Consider the following 23,447-nt stretch of genomic DNA (forward strand, 5'->3'; position numbering starts at 1 on the left):
TAGCAGGCATAGACAGTATATATAGCTAGCATGGAATGTTTTTTGCTTTGTATGTCGGGGGCGGGAGATTCATGTGATTGGTTGTTGGTCGCGTTGCTCGCGTTGACTCCCCAAGCTTCAGACACGCCAAGCGTCAATGCACGCTGCTGTGTAGACGCTCCGTAACCTGTAGGGAGTAATATTATGATGTCTAAGCCAACTATAGCTGTTTTAATATCAGCTACTTTGTACAACATCAAAAGGTTGTTTGGGGTTATGATTTATGATCAATTTGCTCAACCAAAATCTAAAATAGTTTTTAAATGTTGGAGCCAATGTTATGCCCCTGCAGCTGAAAAGAGTCCTCTGCTATACTTCATTGCCTTCAGTTTAAAATAATTAAAGCATTTTTATGTTTAGACCTCGATTATTTGCGTAAAAAAGTAGAAAAGAATGAATCAGGATAGAGAATACGTTAACAGGGGATGTGGGTGTTACCATCTTTACACCACCTGAGGTTAAGGGCAGACGCATAGTGATTAACCTGGATTTAAGTAAGGTTATTGACTGGATGTTATGGATTTGAGGGATTACAACCATGATCCCAGGTTGACCTTCTCATCATAGAAATACAGGATACCAATTACAAGATTATTAAAGAATATAATAATTACAATTAGACATTGTCGGGGTCAGGTAAGGGTTAATAATATCAAATTGGGATGTCTTTCTCCTGCCATAACTAGAGTGAGATCTATACAATTGCAATGGAGATAGAATAAGGCAATGAAAAAACCAAAACTGAAATAAATCAAGGCTGAATATGATCACAAAGATTAACTGAATCGTCACCTCTGTTTGGTTAAGGCAGCTTTACATCCTCTGGGTAAGCTTACGCAAAAACAAAATGAATACAGTCAAACAGTTGCATCGAAACCCTTATTCCTTGTCAAACTGACACACCGCTGTGATATTGTGTGAGTCACACATTGACTCGGCTTCCCTGGAAGTATGTGACTTCTGTATGTTCCACTTTACCGTTATAGCCTAATGACCTACTGCCTCACCTTAAAGCAGCTCTAGTGTCCCTCTCACCTTCTATAGATATTGTCGTCAGCCAGGGCAAACTGAAATGATCTCCGCTATACCAGCAGCCGCCGCTTAGAGACGAGTAAGCAGATCTGCCTAAACCTACCTCTGCCTAGCCCCACTACACACTAGATGAAGAATATAGCAACACAGGATTTGCAGTCCTTTAGGGCAGGGGTTACTTTTCAGCCCGCGACCCCCAAAATAACCGTATCAGAGACTGGCGACCCCTGTCAACGGGGGGGGGGTTGCAATCAAGATTTCAAGATAAATTATTTGATGAACAGTAGATTTAGATGTGTTAGGAGTGAGATAGAGATTATATATCTAATATATGCATCCGATGAAGCATTGCATGAAGTCTGTTGATGATCAGAGGCTGTTGTTGGGGCTGCATTAACCTTTTTTTATTTTTATTTTTACAAAAAAAGCCCAGGCTTAGACCTCAGAGTTAAACTTGGGCCTGCGACCATAGTTTTACTGTATTTTGTTTTGAAAATCCACAGCGGAGGTTTGTGTCGTACTACATGCGGTGTATTTTGCATATCTCTCAGTAGCCAACGATCTGTGAGTCTGTTGGCTCGGACATAAGCTCCGTAATAAATGTAGTCTACATTTCCTTAGAGGTGTAAAACCTGAGAGCATTTTAAATCGCATTTGAACTAAATGCTTATATAATCTGTAGTTGTATTTGTATTGTTGATTTATTGTGTGAACGAGGTGATATAGAGAAGATTAAGCTGCCATTATTAGGCTGTAATATAATGTTGGAGTGGTAAGCAGGCCTGTTGTTTTTGGATATTTGGGGAGTTAGGTGTTCCGTGAGTGTGTTTTTATTGGTTAAGTGGTCCTTGGTATGAAAAGGTTTAAAAAAGAAACACTGCGCTAGTGGATTATCAACGGGGGGCCAGTCCGCCCCTGAAAAATGTCTATGCACACGTTATTATTGATAATAATAATAATAATAATACAAATTGATTAAAAAAAATTGATTATTTTAATTTTGTAATCTCGCGACCCCCACTTTGGGAACCCCTGCTTTAGGGTAGCAATTATCTTTGCGTAGCACATAAACCCCAGCTAGAAACATACCAGCAACATCTAAGTGTTGCTTGTTAAATGTGAAATGTCTTAATGAAATTAGGATTTCTGCACAGTTCCTGTCTGTATCTTAACACACTGTCTCCTCCTCTGTCTTTCTTTTTCTCTTTTTCTTTTTCTCACAGTCTCCATACAACCCTGGACTAAATGCTGGTTCCGCCCCTTTAGTGTATTCTCCCCAGACGCAGCCAATGAATGCACAGCCACAAAGTCGCCCGGTGAGTGTCCCTCTGCTGCTGGATTTACAGCTCTGCTGCCTCCAAATACAAGAGGTTGCTCTTTACTGTGGCTTTAATTGAGAGTTGAGAGATGTCATTGACTTACTGACCTCATGTTTAGATGCCGCAAAGAGCTTGATAAATGTTGAAACATCTAAATCTGCTCATGTCAGTGAAGCATGAGCTTCACTATTCGGATCTCCTTAACTTTACAGACTTGTTGTGTGTGGTGTGGGACATTAGTAAACACTGGTGTAATCATTTCCCCTTGTTACGCAATATTCAAGTTAAAAAGTCAGAGTCCCTGTCTTACATTTAAAACCATGAAGAGCCCACTAACAGCTTTTAGGAAACCTCACACCACGAGAAGACATTTTGAATATCATATATACTTTGCCAGCATTTTCTGTACTCGCACACTTATTATTTATGAATCTTGCCTGGCTCCTGCCCAGCCCCCATCAGCAGAGCAAGGCTAACCAGACCTCAGGAGTCTTGTTTTAAGCTCTGTGGTTACTATGGGAAGGATTCCTACATAGGAAACAGGATCTTATGTTAATCCCACTACAGTATGCAACACGGCATACAGATTACTCTTTGCAAGTCACAATTGGGAATCATAAAATACAGACCTTGACTTGGGTCTGAGAGCGGTATCACGTACCAGGTGAAGTCTTGTGTGGTTTTGTTCTGTATTTACCGGCCTCATCGCTCATCTTATCTGTGTCTCTCTTATGCTCTTTCTTTCTCCCTGCTTTGCCATCACTGCTTCAATCTCCTTGCTGGACCTGTCCTCCCTCCCCCACCAGTTTGCCACGGGCCCTCGACCAACCCACCATCAGGTAATTGACCCCCGCTGAACACCCCTCCTGCTCCCTCTCTTGCATCATCCTCATCAAAGCAGTTTTTAGCTGGTACCTGCTGGCAAGAGGGCTGTTTACGGGATGTCTGCCATTCCTTAAATAAAAAAGTAGTCTCCGATTTGCAAAAGCTTCAAATGTCTTGGATACAGTTGAAGAGATTTTAATTATCATGGGGGGGGGTTTCTGAGCGGGCTGCTATTTAATCCACCTGTCCAGCCAGGTGCGCAGCGCAGTTTCCTGGCGGGTAGGTTTCTTGCACTATTCATGTTTATTTTTATGGTGGGATTGATCTGAGTTCATTTCCAAGAATTGAGTTGCAATTGAATATTCTTTTATCAGGTTCAGATGTAATGAAGTCTAAGCTTGTCTTTGGGCTCTCAGTTGAGCAGGATGTTTAGGATTGGGATTCTCCTAGACTTTCTTACAGCTTATATCATTTTCTTAAAGACCCTTTACATGATGACTTAAATATTGATCTAACATTTAAACAAACAGGAAATGACTAGTCTCTGTGATAATGGGTTTAGCCTCTGCACACGTGTTTAGAGCCTATGGTTGTTAGCTATTAAAAGAAGTAAAGGTGAAAAATAATAGAAGCTTAATTATTGGAAAAGATAATGTATTTGCCAGTCAGAGTGCTTTCTATTGCATGTGCCATGAACACACCTAACTACTACCTTGAGTTAATGGTGCTAGACCTCTGCAGGGCACTTCCATGCAGCATTATTACTGTATTTGTTAGTGTGTTCATAAGTGTCTCGATAGTGTGCTGCTAATCCGTTTTTTTTTTTCTCTATTCTTTTTAAGGCATAGTTGATCCAAGCATAATCGAGCCATTATTTGCAATGATTCTATTTTTTAAGGATATTTGGCTGTGATATCATGAGTCTTATTTGTTAACAGTAATTACACCAAGGTAGTGTCATTTACAATAGGCTGTTTTATTGATGTTTGGGCAAGAATTGTGATGTCGAGTAGTTTGTACACAACTACATCTGCAAGCCACATTCCAGATGAAGTGGTCCTAATAGTTGTTCTTAAAATGCTGAATATTCATATAGTCAGGGGTGCACATAACTGGTACGCAGTTACGCATGCGCGGCAACAATCTGAAATGCGTACCGTTACTTGTGTCACAAAGGGCATTTGCGTCGGTCTCCGTGTGCACAGACAGGGCTGCTGTTAAAGAGCATTTTGCAGGTTTTTATTTTTTCTACATTTATGCTGAAACTTGCTTGAAAATTACAATTAAAAAAGTGAATGCAGGATTTGATATGTTTTACGAGACATAAGGGCAGGAATTCAGAGGGAAAGGAGCAATTTTGAGCTCTGTTCTTAAAAACTGCTTTTTTTTTAAGGTCATACGTCAAACGCGTCATATTACATCACACAGGGGACACATCTCCGCTCTCTGACCGCGGGTATAGTTAGTAGTTGCGTTGAGTAGAGCGGTTGTGTTTTAAGGAGCTGGTATTTTTCGGTAGTTTTACATTGTATTTCACCATTTGTAATCATGGTGCAGTATTGTGTTTGTGCAGGTTGCACAAATACCAGCCTGTCAGGACATCGAGTCCACAGTAAAAAGGACCGGAGCTAGCGTTCGTTCCTGGGTGCGTTGTGCATCCACCTCCCTGCAGCACATACTCTCCACAGCTTTATCAGGAAACCGTATTACTTCTCTCTCCCCCCCCCCTTCGCTGCTCTCTCTCTCCCCTCCGGTACACGGCACCGTAAGACGTAGTGTGGAGTTGCATTAGGTAATGCTGTGGTGGCTGTACTGCTCCAGCCGTCTCCTTTGTGTTTGTTTGTTTCCCCCTGTCTGTGTTGTTTGTGTGTGCGTGGTGGCTATCACTCCTGGCTCCCGGCTCAACCTCCACTCACCTGCTGCAATCAGCTGTGCACCCTCCCCGACTACACACCTGCTTTCCATCAAGCCATTTACAACGGCATATCAACGGAGGCTCCACAACCTTTCTCCGCCAGATCGTCAAGTATCAGCCGTATCTCGCGTCTCTCCTCCGGTACACAGCACCGTAGTGTGGAGTTGCATTAGGTAACGCGAGATACGGCTGATACTTGCGCATTAGTTTCTGTTATGGATCAGTATCAACAGTCCTGCCAGTAACGTTACTCTATTATCAATGCTACGTTAGTTATAGCCTGATATATCATAGCTAACTTCACAATGTTGTGATGTGACGTTAGCTAACATTCTGTAGCTAACGCCGGTCACTCACCAAGTGATGTGCACCCCTGATTATAGTATAATCAAGTGGTGGTCTTAAGTTGTCAGAACAAAGACAGCCAGTGGTAAAGGTAGAAGGCTCCGTCTGTGAGTTTCCTGTCAGGCATTTGACACCTTGTGAACCAATGTCATTAGATTATGAAGGGCCTGTTAATGTGTTCCTTTCTGGCAGTGGTTTATTTATGGTGCGGTTTGTGGATCACCTTGTGGATGCTAAGAGTTGCTGACATTCAGTACATGTTACTTCCTGTTATCTTTTGTAGTTGTTTATTCATACCGTAATGTTTCATGCCGCTGCCAAGTCAAGATTGATGTGTTATTCCCACCCCAAGATGTTCCTTGTGTAACTTGTTGTCTAACATCCTCACCTTCTGGATGCTTCTGTGTGGACAGCCTTTTAACAGACTATTAATAGTGTTGTGTCAAAGTGTGTCGGGTGTGTTTGCCCTTGGGAGTTCGTACAAACACATTTACACATACAAGTGCATGCTCTGGCTGTCACAAACTGGCGCTGGGATCACTTGTGCCACCACGGAAGTGGATTCGGAAAGCAGATGAAGCCAAACAGTAGCCTTTTATACCGATGGTGAAAACAGCCATTGTCCCCCTGAAACACACTCAATGCACAGTAAAGGCTACATAGAGATGAGGAAATGCATTCATTTGGCTAAAACATAAATCGGTCTTCAAACAAGGGTCATCATTATTCAAAAAGATTCCCTACACTTATGCATGAAACTGACGTTTATGGATTTCAATCACAGCTTTTGTTTGCGTGTGAACCAAAAAGTCACAGCAAGCGGTTATTACACTAAAACAAACAACTGTTGTTTAATCCAGAGAGCTATTCAGAGTGTAAATAACACTATTAAGTGTTTTCTCTTGGTTGGTCCAATTAGCAGAAATGTCACATGATCAATGGACCTTACATTTTTTTTCATTTGGCATTTCCACCTTTACCCCTCCCTGTATGCTGGCAGTATTTGTGGTCAACATTTCATATTGCTTACCCTTTGCAAATCACGTACAGTGTGTTGGAACGCTAATTACATAGTGATGTCATAATGTTACTAAAGTAAACAAAGGTGTCCAATGGAGGCGTTTCGGGCGGGGGGAGTGTGTGGGAGAGAATCTCCCTTTGGAGGGAACTTTGAGATTTTAGCCTTAGCAGAGCATTTACATGCACAAAAACCTATTTAACACACAACAGGGAACGGGAAAAAAAGCATTGATTTCATGATTCATCAGTTTGCCTATAGAGCCAACAGATATACGGATGATGCCATCCCCACGGTCCTTCACACAGCCGTGAGCCACCTAGAAGGCCCAGGCAACTATATAAGGATGCTGTTTGTCGATTTTAGCTCAGCTTTTAACACCATCATACCTGACATACTAGTGGAAAAACTGTCAAGCCTAGGTTTCCCCTCCATCTTCTGCGCCTGGATTAATAATTTCCTTACAGACACTGAAAATAGGCCCTTACTGCTCCTCCACCCGCACCCTCAGCACTGGCTCCCCGCAGGGCTGCGTGCTGAGCCCTCTAGTCTACACTCTCTACACACACGACTGCTCTCCCATTCACCCCTCCAACTCCATTATCAAATTTGCAGATGACACCACTGTTGTCGGCCAAATATATAAGGGAGACGACGAGTCGGCATACAGAGACGAGATCCTGAAGCTGTCTGCGTGGTGTTCAGCAAACAACCTATATATGAACACTAGCAAAACAAAAGAAATCATCATAGACTTCAGAAAGCACCGTCCAGAGCACGCCCCCATTCACCTCAATGGAGAGAGAGTGGAGAGGGTCTCCACCTTTAATTTCCTGGGGGTTCACATTTCGGAGAGCCTCAGCTGGACAACACACACCACTGCAGCAGTTAAGAAGGCCCAGCAGCAACTACACTTCCTGAGGGTGCTTTGGAGGAACCGACTGAACAAGAAGCTGCTGGTGTCCTCAGGGCGACCATCGAGAGCGTGCTTTCATACTCCATCTCGGGGTGGTATGCAGGATGCTCAGCTGCGGACAAGAAAGCCCTGCAGAGAGTGATCAGGATGGCAGAGAAAACCAACGGCTGCCTGCTGCCCTCTCTGGAATACATCTCCACCTCACGCTGCCGCAGCAGAGCTAACAAAAGAATAAAGGACAGCTCTCACCCAGGTCACAGACTGTTGTCTCTCCTGCCCTCTGGGAGGAGATACAAGAGCTTCAAGTCACGGACAAACAGACTCAAAAACAGTTTCTACCCCTGGGCCGTCAGGCTGCTTAACCACCACACATAATGCAATAACCGTAACCATTCTCACACATACACACACTTTTAATGCACTTCATATACTATTTTTATATCAATATTTTTAAATATTTATTCCCCCGTGTGATTGTATGTTGTCTGTCCTATTGCCGTGTTTTTTAGTGTTATGTATTTGTTTGTATTTTTTGCACGCCGGGACAGAGATGCACTCTGAATCTCGTTATACTCTGTGTATAATGACAATAAAAGGCTTTAACTTTTTTTAACTTTAACTTTATATCAAACATTTGAGCTGCCAGGCTATCAAGGCAGTGAAGTGATACCTGTCAGCCCCCCTCCCTCCCTGGCAGAGAACACTTTGTGGCGCAGGGACTGCACAATTTGAGAAAAGTAATACCAGTTGGAAGTAAAGTGTATGTTTGGGTGAGACAGGATTTTGTGGACGGAGGATATAAGTGCAACCGTGCATGTTATGTCAGGGTGGCAAATGCTGATGTGACATTTTCACTGAAGCTTTTTTCCACTTTACCACCCACCCCAAGGACACACTTTTCTATTGTGCGAGGTATTCTTGCCAATCAAAGTGGCTCAGGACCAGTTTCAGTGTCAGGCAGAGGGATATAATTGGGTAGTTCCCTGCCTTGATGTGTGTGGGTGACTGATTGCCCGCTTGTGTTTGTATTGAGTCACCAGTACCAGCTTCCCATTGGCTTTTTCTCTCTTTCCTGCTTTCAAAACTCAAGGGAGGATTCAGGCCCATCCAGGTAACATTAGCCTCTCTTTTGAAAAGTCTCCCTGCAGACCTGCATGGCATGATGAGGATCATCCTCAAATGATCCCGTTCCTCCTGACTTCTATCCCCATGCACCCCCTCATCTTCACCCCAGTGTATGCTCAGTAGACAGATCAATGTATCATCATTATTTCCTGCCTTTTATGTAGAGGATCATTACTGCACCTTCATCATTTTGTAGTTTTCCCTCCACTCATTACTCATCTTTAATTAGCCTGCACAATTGAATGAACAGCATGCGGAATGAAAGAGATCAGTGTATTTTCTGTATCACCCATGTAATAAGAATGTGTCTGTGAATGTCTTGTGCCAATTGGTTTCAACGTTGCTGGAGAGCACACTTATTGTTTCAGTGATTACTTTCAGCCCAAGTTACAAAGCACTTTTTTTTGTTGACAGTGTTGAAAGGTTGTTTTGTCTGTCGACTCATATTTCTTGCTTTGACAGCGATTTTTACCGAGACTGTCTTTAGGGCAGCTTGTAATGAACAGCTTCCTGGTCCTTTCCCAAATGTCCACAGGGCTATTTGCAATATATTTTTTATTATGTTAAAGGTGATTTCCCTCCTGGGTATTTTTAGACCGCTTTGCAGCATTGTTTATTCTTTCTTTCACTGGAGCCCAGTGTGACTGCGCTTGGGATATTCCCAGCATGAGCCCTTAGTTGCTTGGAAGTCTGTCAGCTGTTGGTAGTGGTCTTCCTTTTGTCCAAACACAAAACCTGCCCATTAATAAACGTTTTAACTGATTGTGACGTGCTGTATTGAAATGTAGCTGCATTCACTAAGAGTGTGTTTTATGTGAGGCTTGAGAAAAGGCCATATTGCTGCCTGATGAAGAAAGCCATGCTGTGTCTGTCACACATTCAGCACAACTGCAACGTTGGCCAAGCTGCTCACACACATAAAAAGGTATTCAAAGCCATTCAGCTGGCCAAGAGTTTTTCTTTTCTTTTCTACAGCTGTGTGCAGCTTGTTTACAGTCGGCAGGCTGACCACAATAACACAATTAAAAGAGGCAGCTGTGTGTAAATGAGCTTTTGGTTGTGCTCCTGCGAGTAGGACGGCACTTTCATCATTGTATGAATGTTGACTCGTAGTGTATAGAGCTTTGAGCTGTTGGGAGACTGTTACACATGTAACATATATAAATATGAGGAGGTTGAGATTATTCATTTTAAAAACAGATTTGACGTCGTAGCGATAACAGGCATGGGATATCCAGCCTCGTTGTTAAGAAGGTATAACGGTGAAGAGATTTGGCAACAGACCAGTGAAATCAGGACAGATTACAGCTAACAGAAAAAAGATGTGTTTCCTGATAAAGATTAAAGTATCAACAGGGCTTGCCTCCCAAATGTGCAGCTGGAGGAGGGCAGCTGTGGGCAAAGGCTCGACCGCCAAAAGAGTTCTTATTAAATCGAGGAATGGTAAAGTAACCAGCATCAAGGGAATGTAAAGGGGTGATTAAGTGTATGGGGAAATAAAGCTGGATATATTTGAGGCAGCCACTCCATTAAAAGCCTTTAAAAGTAAGAAGGAGGCTTTTGAAATCAGGTCTTGCATGAAGTGGTTAGTTAAACCAGAGGAATCGTCACCGGCGTTATATGCCAACTTTTTAGATTGTGTCAGCTGCATTTGGGACCAGTTAGAAACCTGTTGTTCCTGTGAAACTAGGCTCAGTAGCTGATGTGTAGTCTGGCTTTTCAATCTTTTGTTGCTTAACTCTTACGTTCTCAAGTTGTTTAAAGAAATCCGCTCACGATACCTGAAACATCCCTTGACAACAACACAATGTTTTGCAGCTAGTCTCCATTCAGTTAGTTAAACGTTAGTGAAATGATCAACCACTTCAACCATTTATATATGTCTGCCTCCCTCGCACCTTCATAATGATAATAACAAAAACATCAAAATAACCTTCCTGAAGAATACATTGTGAAGGTCTAGAATAATTGTGACAGTTCATTCTGATTACTTTTTTGTTTCACGGCTTATGTGCCGTGCTTTTTACTAAATTGTTCCTCAATATGATTTAATGATGCTTTTAAAGCTTCTAGTTAGTCCATCCTAGGCGTGTAGGAGGAAGTATTTAGGTGTCTAAACAAAGAGCAGTGCTCCCTGCTTTGTCCATGTCATGTATCTGATTCATGATAGTGCTTGGCAGTTAAATACAGTTTTAGATGTTAAGTAAAGCAAATCATGGTGGAAATTACGGCTTACAAAGGCATTACATCATAGTATAAAAGTGTGCATGGCTGCCTAGAAATCATTTAGCCTTTCATCCCTCAGTCTGAATGAGAGTGTAGAGGAAGTAGCGGTGCTGGGCCTTTTTTCCCCCTCGTTTCTCTTTACGCTGCTGATAGATACCAGGACTGTCTCACTGTGAGAAATGTGTAGGCCAAATGGTGGAGACATCTAAGAAAAACAGTACCCGTTTGTGTTTTAGACAAAGCATGGCAGCATGAGGAAGTGAGATGGCCGCCTCCTGGATAGCATTAAATGTCTCTTGTTGTTCCTCTGGGTTTTCTTCACATGTTGCCTTCAGTTTTTCCAGAGGACTCAGATGCAGACTGCGAGGCCCACCATCCCTACTAACAGCCCCTCCTTACGGCCCGGCTCCCAGACGCCTACAGCAGCTGTCTACCCCACCAACCAGCCCATCATGATGACCATGGCCCCCATGCCTTTCCCCTCCCCACAGGCTGCTCAGTACTACATCCCACAGGTGACACAGGCAGACTGAACTGGGTCTTACAATTACATTTGGTCTTATACCTCAGTTCGAGCTATAGTTATGTATGCACATCACTTCTAAAAATATGATTTGATTTTGTATTTATTATGATGAACGCAGATTCTGAACATTTAGGATGAACAAAATGTTCAATTTCAAAGATGATTTGTATTGTATTGAGTAACTAGTGAGAACATGTTCTTTGGCTGCAATCTGTTCAATCATCATGGATTGAACAGATTGAAGGACAATATTTGAAGTCATTTTTTATGTTTTATTTTTTGCATTAGATTTGAGTTAGATTAGGAGAATGAAGCCAACCGTTTGTTAATAAGAAGTATCAGACATTTAACAGTTAGCTTACCTTAGTACAAAGTCTGGAATCAAGGATAACCTCTCATTTCTATAATGCTACTGCACTTGGCCAAGAAATATTCCAGAACACAATGCCCGTAAAATCACAATATTACGTTTTACACTTTAATTTGGATACAAAATAAAACAACAGGACATTATTTTGTGATAATTGAGCTTTACGAGTCCTTGCTGCCAGATTTTGTTATGTTTTAAAAAGGATAGCTGTTTCCCCAATCTCCTGTTTTTAGGCATCACATTGAGCAGGTAGGAGAGTGGTATCATAGGAAACACACTTCTCCATACCTCAGTTCCTGATATGTTTGTGTCTGCTATTGAATGTATAAAAGCCTTTTTCTTTATATAATTCAACAAATAATTGTATGCAGAAATTAAGAAAACATCATCTAATTTAACTTCTGTAAAACACCTGCAATTATCTTTCTTTTGGTGCTGTTAAGATAGAGAAATCCTCTCTGGCTGCTGCTGGTATGGGTTAGATTTGAGTGAATTCTAGGAACACCGTTCATATAATTTATCTACAAAGGATTTGAAAGACAGCTCTTATCTAAAATCTCACAGAAGGATGATTATGCAAATGTGCAAAATAGAAAAAGATTTCACAGATTGCAAAAGTGAGCATGTGTTTAGCTGTCTCTCTTTGTCCTCTCCTTGCAGTATCGCCACAGTACGCCCTACGTGGGACCCCCTCAGCAGTATTCTGTACAGCCTCCGGGGTCCGGCACCTTCTATCCTGGGCCGGGGCCAGGGGACTACTCTTCCCCATATCGTGAGTCATTAATTGAACTCTGCAAACATCAATTATTATTCCTATGCCACATTCTAATCTGAATTGACCCCAAACAAACAGTCAGCCTTGTTTTCCTCCAAAGCACGGGAATGTTGTGCTGATATCAGTTTTCTTCTCTTTCCTTTCTGCATTCAGACCCCCTCAGGTACCACCCGCCTGTCTCACCCACGGTTCCCGCTCCCGTCCCCACAGCTGTTCCCCAGTACTACCCCGGACAGTCTGTGTACCCCCCCTCACCCCCCATCATAGTGCCTACACCACAGCAACCTCCACCAACCAAGCGTGAGAAGAAAACAGTGAGTACCTTAGGTCTTTTTTTCAAAACGGTACATATTTGACCAAATCATTTCTTGTTGACTCTGAACCTCCAGCAATTGTCAAATTTGTAATCTTTTCAAAACGATGGAAGGTCCAAGCCACTCTTCTAAAAAGTAAAAAAAGCCTTTAATCAGATGGCTATATTTTCTGGGGAAATTCAAAAAAACAATGCTTGCACACGTTAACATGGATATGAACCAACTCTTATGTTTCCTACCAAAAAGCAAATATACCGTAATTTTCGGACTATAAGCCGCGCCTTTTTCCCTATTTTTCGACGCTGCGGCTTATATAACGGTGCGGCTAATCTATGGATTTTTACAGCTAACGGCCAACACCTTTAACTCTATGGGCTCTATGGCCGGTCCGCGGACCCCCACCTTTAAGCGGCGGGTTCCAGCAGGAAAAGCTGGAGGCCGGAAAAGAGTGAGACAGGTAGCGCGCAAAAGTAAAAGTGGAACCGAGAGTGGTATGCCGCTGCTGCGGCTTATATTCAGGTGCGGCTTATAGTCCGAAAATTACGGTAGTCAAAATACAAATTTGAATCTGTGTGTAAAATCATCTTCTGTAGAGGCAGATTAAAAAGCTGTTCTGTAGCCTTGACGATATCATGATTCCCATCACAAAATGTGGATTGAGAGAAGAGATGTTTTGATTCTGAATTATAATAGTCTTTATTCCTCATTTGCAGACTTTCTCACCTGCTCTTTAATTCGCTCTAGCTAAACAGCTGGATGCACACAACTCTCCGTGTTCTGTGCTGTCTTAAAAGTACCAAAGTTTACTTCTGGCACCCATTTTAAATAACATATTGACCGTATCACCTTAAGACAGTTTGATTAAAATGTACATCTGCAGGTTTTTAGTGGTTCAATTAAAACACAATGCAAAATTATAAGTTCTCTTTCTATGTTCTATGGTGAAATACTTACGTTTTTTTTATTTAAGTGTCAGTGACTAGTTTCCTGTTCCTTAAATAGAATACCTCAAGCTCTGGTTAGTGTATACCGCTACAGATGAGAAGCATGCTCCCAACATATCTGACGCAGGGTTCCTCTCAAACTCGTATGCTTTAGTGTATTGTTTTTTTGTGCCATTGTCCGCCCAGATCCGTATCCGTGACCCCAATCAGGGCGGCAGGGACATCACAGACGAGATCATGGCAGGGGGTTCAGGGAGCAGGAATTCAACGCCTCCTATTGGCCGCCCCTCCTCTACCCCGACACCCCCACAGGTATGGCTCTCTGACAGGCTCATCTACTGTAGTTACAGTTGTGTTAGTGTAGCATTGAGAGCAGCTGAATAGACTGGAGCTGAGGAGAGAAGGTGTCTCATGTTACAGTGTGAGCTCCAACCCTCTCCACCATGTGTGTGACACACAGGATACGGCCTGTGGGTCTTTCATTTATGCGGCCATCTTGCCTTCTCATAAGTAATTCATGATGGCTTTGAGTCCAGAACATTCCTCTGGACTTCACATCATCTTAAAGCACTTGTTTTAATGTGTTTCTGCTCTGCAGCAGTCTTGGGTTTTCCCTGTCATATGTTCCTGGGACTTTTCAGCTGAACTTGGCTCTTACTTGATTTTCTGATAATGAATTCACTGTAATCTTGTTAGTAGCTGTTCTAATCCTACACCTGCTTATTTTCTATCACTGTTTTTACTTACTGCATATGTTCTGTATATATTCTCCTGCGTCTTCTACAGAACCCGCTCAGATTATATTTCATATCCCTTCTGTTCATAAAAAAAAAAAGCTCTGCCGCCCCAATTAGATGTATAAAATGGAATCCAGCAAGCTCTGGGTCAAATGACAGAAGTTGGAAACCAATGCACTATTGCTATTGGCACTTTAAAAAAAAAAGAAGGAAAACCCAAATCAAACAGCTTCCCTGGATTCTGAAGAAGGACGTTGTGACTTCTTCCTCCCTGTGTCCTCCTGTGGATGTTAACAGTCTTTCCTCTCTTTCTCTGTCTTTTTGTGCCCCTCTTGATTTATTTCCCTCTCTATCTTATCTCCACTCCTCTTCATTGTTCTGAGCCGTTCCCTCCTCCTGCTATTTCTCCCACATTGATCTTTATTTTGTCCTCCATCGCTGTCCTATGAATCCATCCCCACCCCATCGGGCTCCTTGTTTCTGCTTTAAATCTTGCGTTTGGGCTTGTTTGCTTATTTGTTTGTGTGTGTGTGCTTGCCTCCACATCTGGGCCTGTCTCTGGTTTTCTGTGTTGCTAGTTTTTATGGCCGCACCCTCATTATCCTCACATTTTCTACCTCAAATCGCAGCAGCAGCAGCCGAGCAGCAGCCAGACTCCAGAGCAGCCGCAGCCGCCGCAGCAGGCCCATCCTGGGGGCTACGCACTGGAGCCCCCGCAGCCACCACAGCCACAGCAGCCGTCCACCACTACGGCTGCAGACACCAAACCAGGGCCAGGTCTGCACCAACATCCCCCCCTCTGTCTTTAAAAACACATCAACAACTCCCAACAGTCTATACATGTTTTTATTTGGACTTGGTTTTTATGTTTAAACAACACAAATATGAAATCAGACCATCAGTAACATTGGTCTATTTTTGCTGTGTCATTCCCCTCCATTGCAAGGCTATGTCTGAGGTTTCATTTTAGTCCTCCAGCTACTTCAGTATCACTCTTTTGCATAAACAATGATTTCCAAACACATGCCTTGTATCACTTTCCTTTCCCCCATAACACGCTGCACATGAAATGCTTTCACTTTCATTTGACTATCAGAAATCAGATGGGCTCCCTGTTCTTCCAGTATTTAGCTGGAACATTCCACCAGCATTTTTTAAGCAAAGGTTTTGGAACCAGTTCTTTGTTAGTGGAGAATATTGTTGTTGTTTAGATTGTTTGGTTTGTGAACTTAATACCCATCCATGCACCTTTACCCAAGTAATCTACTTAAAGAGACTGTTAAGTAAAATGTGTGTTTTACTGAACTTTTCTCCTTCCAGATGATACGCCAAAACTGGAGCCAGTTGTCCAGAAGTCTTCCTCGCCTGGGCTTGTGCAGTCTGAAGCCCCCGTAGAGAGACTCCAGGCCAAAGCTCCTGCAACCGAGCCCTCTTCTCCCGTCGAACCAGAGCTTCCCTCCCCTGCTTTGATGAGCGCCCCCGTCACTCTCCCTCTTTCAGTGGCCAACAACAGTGAGCGTGCCCCCGCCAAGGAATCCACTGCATCAGCCTCTCCTCCCTCCCCCTCGGTGGGGGAGCACAAGCCACCTCAGACTACCAACACAGACAAGCCTCTCTCCGACGCCCTACGGAGTCCGGCTGCCTCTCCAGCGCCGGCTCCCAAGGCTCTGAACGGCCTTGCAGACCCCGGTGCTGAGCTGGACACACCGGAGCCTTCTCTCCTGCATTCAGCTGCCCCCCAAGCCCTGGCCTCGGCCCCCGCTCACAGAGAGGCCTCTTCCTCCGACGCTTTGCCCTCTGACGTGAGCCCAGAGGTGCCCGTTGCCGCTGCGCTCGCCCCTTTGGCCCCTGTGGCTGTGGTGCCAGTCACCCTGACCTCAAGCCCCGCCCCCGCTTTGCCAGTTTCGCTGCCCCCCGGCCTTCCGCCTCTAGTGCAGGCCACAACAGAGGCCGAGGAGCCAAGTAAGAGCTTAGACACTAAAGACCTCGTCCCCAGAGCGGGGACGGAGGCACACGGAGGCATTACGGACAGCAAAACAGAGTCCCAGCAACAAGCACTCAGCAGCAAGAGTCCCACTACAGGTACTGAGCTGCAGGCTTTATTGTTCTCTAGATCAGCGGTTTGTAGTGTTGTGTGTTTTGACTGCAACAAAGGAGCAACAACTCTTTGGAATGAGTGTTTCTCTGGCGGAAATCCAGCTTCAAAGGAGATGCTGTTTAATGAGAACTATACTTTTTATGGTATTATGCCAGACATCAAAATTACTTGGCCATATCATTCACGCAGTTTTTTTATGAATGGCCATAAAGCAAATATTGAAGATTATCTCTCATCAAAACAGTTTTTCAAATGTATTTGTTACCCTTAGAGCTCAAACAATTACTCCAAATATCTGTCAGTATATCAATATCGGTATATCAATTTTTTTTATAATCGACTATTAATTGAAACTGGAAAAAGAAAATCCAAAATGGTTTCTAATTTCTGCCTCTGAATTGAAAAGACTTTCTCCTTTTTGCCAAAAAATATAATTTGGCTCTGCAAAATGTGACGTTTTATTGACTTAACCATGAATCCATCCTATTAACCTGCAGATATTAATAATGAAAATAATCCTTAGTTGCAGCCCTAGTTCTATGATTATTTTCTCATCTTAATATTTGTATTTGCCAAGAAATCACAACATTCGAAATCAAACAGGTAGGAATATTTTTGTGAACAACTATCATGGTTTGTAAAATGCTCCACAAAGTGCACCCTGGTTCACATACATGGACAAACAGGTAGAACAGAAAGGCTCGGGGGCATCGGCGTTTGTTCAGGAGCGATCTTGACTTGCTGACTGTAGAACTCAACACCTGTCATAACCTTCACCTGTGTGACACTTCAAAATCATGAGGAGTCACTTCTTGCCCTTTAAAATCTTTAAAAATGTATTTACTCTATCAATGCATAACAAATCCTAAAGAGGTTGAAACCTGACAAAACAGGAAAAGAAAATATAAAGTATAGTAATTCACTTTTAATTGAGTCTTTTTGTTTCCTAATCTCCCTAAAATACATTTTTTTTTTAAATAATATTCAATATTTGTTTCAGTTTGGTGTTCGAGGTTTATCATATTAAAAAGATGTATTCATCATAGATTGACTTAAATGTGATTTTATGCTATTTTCTGGCATTCCCTCCGTTGAAATACTCCTCTCCTATCCATTGTAGGGTTATAAAAGAAAACCCTGATTCTACCCAGACACAAAGGCATCCGAACATATTCCCTTATACTGACACAAATATATCTTGCCTTCTAAACACTTTAAAATCCATTGCTGTTTTGTTGTTTGGCTGATTGCATGCTCCCACTTTTGTATTTCCCTGCAGTAAATCAGATTGCTTCTGCTATACCAAAGACCTGGAGGAAACCAGATGAAGAGATCTCTGCTGTAGACGCACCTCACAAGGAGGACGAGGTAAGAAAAGAGGCCGCAAGCTGCTCACCCTGCAAGATTCAAAGACTAACCCACCTTCAGCAAGAATTTAAATTCTATCCATTCACTGGTCTTAAATGAGATGAAAGTTTTGAAAAGGTCACCTTCAAATGTTGACAAATACCCTTCCCAATGTGCCAGACTTTCAAAGGACCTCTTTTAGGCCGCAAAGAATAAGCACCGCAAGTGAATATATTTTTATTTTATGTAGAAATACAGGGATTGCAAAAAATAAAAACATTTAAATATCTTAGAGCAAAAAGAGTATATCCTGATACCTGTGTCTATAAGACTAATAGCCTCACAATTTAAATTCAACATGTTTTTACCAACAATGGATGAAAGTGAATATTCCTTTTTTTTTATGCGTTAATGGTATTTATGTACAGATAATATTTTAGATAGGGACAATGGAGTTGTGTAGAAAATCAAACCAGCATAGAATGGTCCGTTCTGTGCGACTGCTTGTACTGCTTGCTGCAACAGGCCTATTGTGTTCCTTTTTTCCCGCCTTATCTGTCTTTTTGTTTGTACCTGACCAATTATGCCCTCTCTGCTTTTATTTATTAATTTTCCACTCCATATTATGCTGCAAATACATTACATTTGATATAACTGACGGTGTTATCCAAATACTCTTACAATATAGCGGTGCAGGAATGAGTCTTAAAACCCAGGAAAGAGATTTTCAGGTTTTGTATTACGAGTTCAAATACGTGTATATAAATATAATATAAATATAATTAATTTGTGAATATCCGAAGCTTCTTGGTGCATTTGCTAACAAGTGACTAAATAAACTACTAAACAAAATCACGCCAATACAAGTCCGCCGTTAGCTTAGCGGTGGTGCTGCACAGCCCTGCGTAGTTCATTCACAGCCAAACGTTAGCTTTTTAATCCTGGCGATTGCCTTTTTAGGTTTTACATTTTTTTATAAATGGAGATTATCCTGCTGAGCAAAATGTGTTAAGTTTCATACATATGTGTGTACCACAGAGCTTTCTTTCTGCATTATACCCGACATTCAATGGAGAAACCCCATTGCTTTTTGACTCCTTGCAATGCTATTTCCCGGTTTGGCCTACACAAATACATCATCACTGCACCACTCTATGAGTGCAAGCAATTATGAGAATACACATTTTAGTATAACAAGAACCTGGCAAAGACATTAGCTTCAAACAAACCAAACCATTGTTTAGTGCAACCACCTTTTTTGTCTTATAATTTTAATGGCAAATATGCAGTTGAAATTGTTTCAGTCATTTGACAGTTTCTGCTGTCCTGATAGGGAGCTCATTTCACCATTTAAGAGCCAGGCAAGCAGGCCAGTTTTGATCACAACGTGAACAGGCTGGGGTGAGAGCCAAGGGAGAGCAACTGATCAGCTGTTAGGAGTTAATATCTTACTAAATAAAAATAATGCAGAACATTCAATCCAAAAACTGAATGTTACCTCCTCACAGGACGAGCCCCGGCCAGCGGAGCATCCTGCTGTGGAGCAGGTCCTGCCCTCGGCCCCTCTGAGCTGCAGCCCGGGGCCCCTGCCAGCAGCCCTCACCTCCAGCCCTGCTCCAGCTCCTGCCAGCAGCCCAGAGGCGGACGGGAAGCCCGCCGCCCCCGAGGAGAACGGTGAGGCCGAGACGGAGCCCATGAGGAACGGGGCAGGTCACACCTCAGAGACAGAGAGCAGCGATGGTGGAGCCACCCCCGCTGACAAGGAGAACTCCACAGGGGCCCCACAGGACATCGAAGGTTAGAGAGGCAACACCTTTATTAGCAAAACTCTCTTTGCCATTAAGAGCTTTTATATCCACGATTGAATTATTCTCAGTCTTTTTTTCTCATTCCCTGCTTGGTGGTCCAGACCTGGCTGAGCCCGGTGGGAAGCGTCAGTATAACAGGGACTTCCTGTTGGGCTTCCAGTTCATGCCCGCCTGCATACAGAAGCCTGAGGGTCTCCCACCCATCAGCGACGTGGTGCTGGATAAGGTGAGAAAGCTGGTCCCTGCAGATATGCCCATTACATAGTCAGACCCCTGTCCGTAAACCTCCAAGCGAACATTAATCTGCAAAGGATATTTAAATAATCTTTTAAGTCCAATTATGTGGTTTCCGCTTCTGAGTTTTAAAGATTTGCTGCACTTCTTAATTGTTTCAAACAGTATAATTTCAATGTAATTTAGTTTTAGACGTGGTTATTCGGACAACACTAGCAGTTTTAAAATCTACCTCGGGCTCTGGAAAAATGTGTCATCATTTTGTAAGGGTTTTAAAGACGAAGCGATTAAGCTACTCAATTATATATCTTATCAATTAATAATGAAACCAGTCATAAGTTGAAGCCCTAGTTCTGAATAAACTCCATGAAACAGGGTTCTTTGTCTGTTGCTCATAGCAACAGGCAGTGTTTTACTCTGTTAGCTTGTGTGCACTGGATCAAAGATACAGCACACAGTTGGGTTCATTCCTCCGATCCACACATACGTATGGGTGGAGCATATGGCTTGCAGAAATGTTGTTTTGATTAAAATCACATTGCGATTATGTCACTCTTGGCAGTGCTAAGAGTGCTTGCCCCTCCCCCACCTCTCCGAAAAAGAACAACCACCAGACCGGCGATGTTCAATCCCAAAGTCTCGTTTTCTCTGAGGGTAGAAAGTGAAATCTCTCTGGGGAAAGAGCGCAGAGGAAGTCAAGGACAGCTGAAAGACAAAGAGCTGGATTTGTTCTTCTCTCCTCCCCCTCAACTATCTGCCTCTCTCTCCCTCCTGCGTTCCTTCCTTCCTTCCTTCCCCTCCACATCTGGTTCTGACTTCTCTCTCTGAATGGCCTGCTGATCCCGCCAAGCATGATTTATCACCAGTACAGTGAAAATACATAAACCAAAAGCTGTTAATGTAGTACGACTGTCATTTGCTACGGGTCACCTTTAAGGGACCACTGAGTTGGAAATGCACACACACACATTCACACACTCACACACTTCCCAGGCAGAATCCTTTCACCCTATTCTTACTCTTATTAGGATCACTGCTCCCCCTGCTGTTCAGCTCATCATATGTGTGTGTAATTGTGTGTGTGTGACAATGTATTGTGTGTGTTTTGTGTCCTGCAGATTAACCAAAACAAGTTGCCATCCAGAGCGGTGGAGTCCAGGGTGATTTCCAGAGGACCTGATTTCACACCTGCCTTTGCAGATTTTGGCCGGCAGACCACCGGAGGACGAGGCGCTGCAGTGAGTCACACGTGCAGACACAAAAAAACACTCAAGCAGCCACAGGCAATCTTATATTCAAACACATTTGAATGTATTAACATATCCGCATATTTAATAGAGAACTAGTTGAATAAGTGGGGGGTTATTTAAATGATATCACAAGTCTTTCAGATGTTAAAGTCCTTAAAAACATTAAAAAGAAAAAAACATCCTCAGTCAGAGAATAATGGGTTACAATTTGAAGTATTTGTTCCAGTTGGTAATCAAGCAAACATCCATAAATGTTCATTAGCTGATTCCAGTGAGACTTCCAATATAACTCTTAACACTGTTGCTTTTGTCAGAAAGATTTGTTTAAATGAAATAAGTCTAATCGGTTGCAGAAAAGCATTTTAGTTGTCTGTTCTTCTGGACAAAGCAGGGTCTATTTAATTAGAGCCGAGGTCATATTTCTAAAATGTCGGTAAAGAATTATTGGCAATTGTTGTTAAAATGACCAGGACGGTCAGCCACAGGGTTATGTGTTGTTGTTTTTCATTACAGACGGGTAAAGGAATACATTGTGTAGTTTGAAACTAGTACCGCAAATGACATTGACGTGCTGTATTCTTTTATTGCATCCACAGCCTATGAACATAGGGGCCCGGCGGCCTCCACCCAGGAAGATCATCATGCACGTTCCTGTTAATGATGAAATTCAGCTGAAGAAATCAGAGAATGCATGGAAACCCATCATGAAGAGGCCGGAAGTCGTTATAGATGATCCTGTGGTGCAAAACACACAGGTATGGCCAAATATACACAAAATCCCTAAAATCTAAAATCCCAAAGTTACCTCCCACACACTCCCCCCTCTTCTGAAATGCACTCCTTTGTTTACTTTTGTAACACAGTGACATCATTATGTTACACTTTTGGCTAGTGCTCCAACACATTGTACGCTACGACATCTCTAAGCGTTTGACCAATCTCAACAGAGCCAGCCTGCTATCCAACCAATCAGAGCAGACTGGGCTCTGGTTTGAGACAGAGGGTGAAAAGAGGTGCTGCAGCACAGGCAGGATGAGGACAACAAAGGGCTTGTTGTGCATTAAAGCATGGAGACATGTCACAGGAGAGGCACAACATACAAATATGAACCAGAAAGCGAACATAATAGATGCAGAGGTGAATCGTAAAAAATAATGATTGATGTTGTTATTATGACGGATTCCCCTCAGGAGCTCTTCAAGAAGGTTCGCAGCATCCTGAACAAGCTGACGCCACAAAAGTTCAACCAGCTGATGCAGCAGGTGACGGACCTGACCATCGACACGGAGGAGAGGCTCAAAGGAGTCATCGACCTGGTGTTTGAGAAGGCCATCGACGAGCCCAGCTTCGCCGCGGCCTACGGAAACATGTGCCGCTGCCTCGCCACGGTAAGCAGCTTATTGTGTCAGTGTTAGGGTGGAGGAGCAGACAGGAAGTGAAACATTAAGCTTACCTCAACTAGGGTGCATTCACAGGGGCATTTAAGTACACCTATAAGCAAACTTTCTTAATCTTACAGACTGTGCAGTTTATTCTTTGTGTGCGATCCAATTTGCATCTCAATGTTCAGTCAACTAGTCTCTAAATGTGTCGGCTGCAAACAGATCGATGGGTTTAGATTGATATCTGCCCCATGCAACATAATGCTGTGCAATACAACACAGTTCAATACAATGTGATGACATAGTGGGGACATTATCGTTTTTTGATGAGCTGCAAAATGAAAGTGTAAGATGTGTTACCTCAACTATCTTAAGTAGAGGGAGTTGAAAGAAGGATTGTTTTGTTAAACGTTTCGGTAGTCAAATATAAAGTCAAGGATTAATAACTTAAAGGTCCCCTGCTATACACTTTTTCAAAAATATATTATTGGTCTCAAATATATACTAAACATGTCTCTGAAGTGTTTGGCTCCAAATACCACACAGATCATGCATTGTAGCATCCCATAATCCCCTCTGTTTCAGCCCTGTTTCAAAAGTGCTGATTCTCTGTCTGTTAATTTAGATGAAAATAAGGAGCCCCTCCCCACGCCCCTCTGTGGATGCTTTTGTTTTTTAAAAACACAATGGGTTCTAGGAGGGGACTCAGGTGATAAGGTGGGTGGGTGGTTGGTTATTGGTTAATGGTTGCATAACCCAAAAAAACATTGTGACATCACAAAGTGGCCCAATTCTGATGAAGTCATTTTCAGGCAGGTTTTTATATCGGTGGATCAGGACAGAAGAGAGAGAATATGTTTTCCTGAAACCTTCAGAATCTCTTAAAACGGAGGGGACACGTA

The 23,447-nt window shown here is 42.7% G+C and overlaps 1 protein-coding gene across 7 annotated transcripts in view; it reads left to right on the forward strand.

Annotated features, from left to right (window-relative positions):
• eif4g3a (eukaryotic translation initiation factor 4 gamma, 3a) overlaps positions 1-23,447 on the forward strand; it is a 67,911-nt gene that overhangs the window by 16,874 nt on the left and 27,590 nt on the right. For 2 of the 7 annotated variants that reach the window (XM_079682953.1, XM_079682954.1), the window contains exons 5-19: positions 2,295-2,387; positions 3,197-3,229; positions 8,500-8,520; positions 11,096-11,275; positions 12,317-12,428; positions 12,585-12,745; positions 13,867-14,001; positions 15,005-15,203; positions 15,747-16,508; positions 17,804-17,892; positions 19,380-19,668; positions 19,748-19,905; positions 21,032-21,151; positions 21,760-21,918; positions 22,354-22,551. In XM_079682953.1, the coding sequence (XP_079539079.1) occupies positions 2,295-2,387; positions 3,197-3,229; positions 8,500-8,520; positions 11,096-11,275; positions 12,317-12,428; positions 12,585-12,745; positions 13,867-14,001; positions 15,005-15,203; positions 15,747-16,508; positions 17,804-17,892; positions 19,380-19,668; positions 19,748-19,905; positions 21,032-21,151; positions 21,760-21,918; positions 22,354-22,551 (2,709 nt within the window). The remainder of the gene's footprint in view (positions 1-2,294; positions 2,388-3,196; positions 3,230-8,499; positions 8,521-11,095; positions 11,276-12,316; positions 12,429-12,584; positions 12,746-13,866; positions 14,002-15,004; positions 15,204-15,746; positions 16,509-17,803; positions 17,893-19,379; positions 19,669-19,747; positions 19,906-21,031; positions 21,152-21,759; positions 21,919-22,353; positions 22,552-23,447) is intronic. The other 5 variants (XM_079682957.1, XM_079682956.1, XM_079682955.1 and 2 more) reach the window with 4 other exon arrangements.

The sequence above is a fragment of the Notothenia rossii genome (genome assembly GCF_949606895.1).
Source record: "Notothenia rossii genome assembly, chromosome: 5".
Lineage (NCBI taxonomy): Eukaryota > Metazoa > Chordata > Actinopteri > Perciformes > Nototheniidae > Notothenia > Notothenia rossii.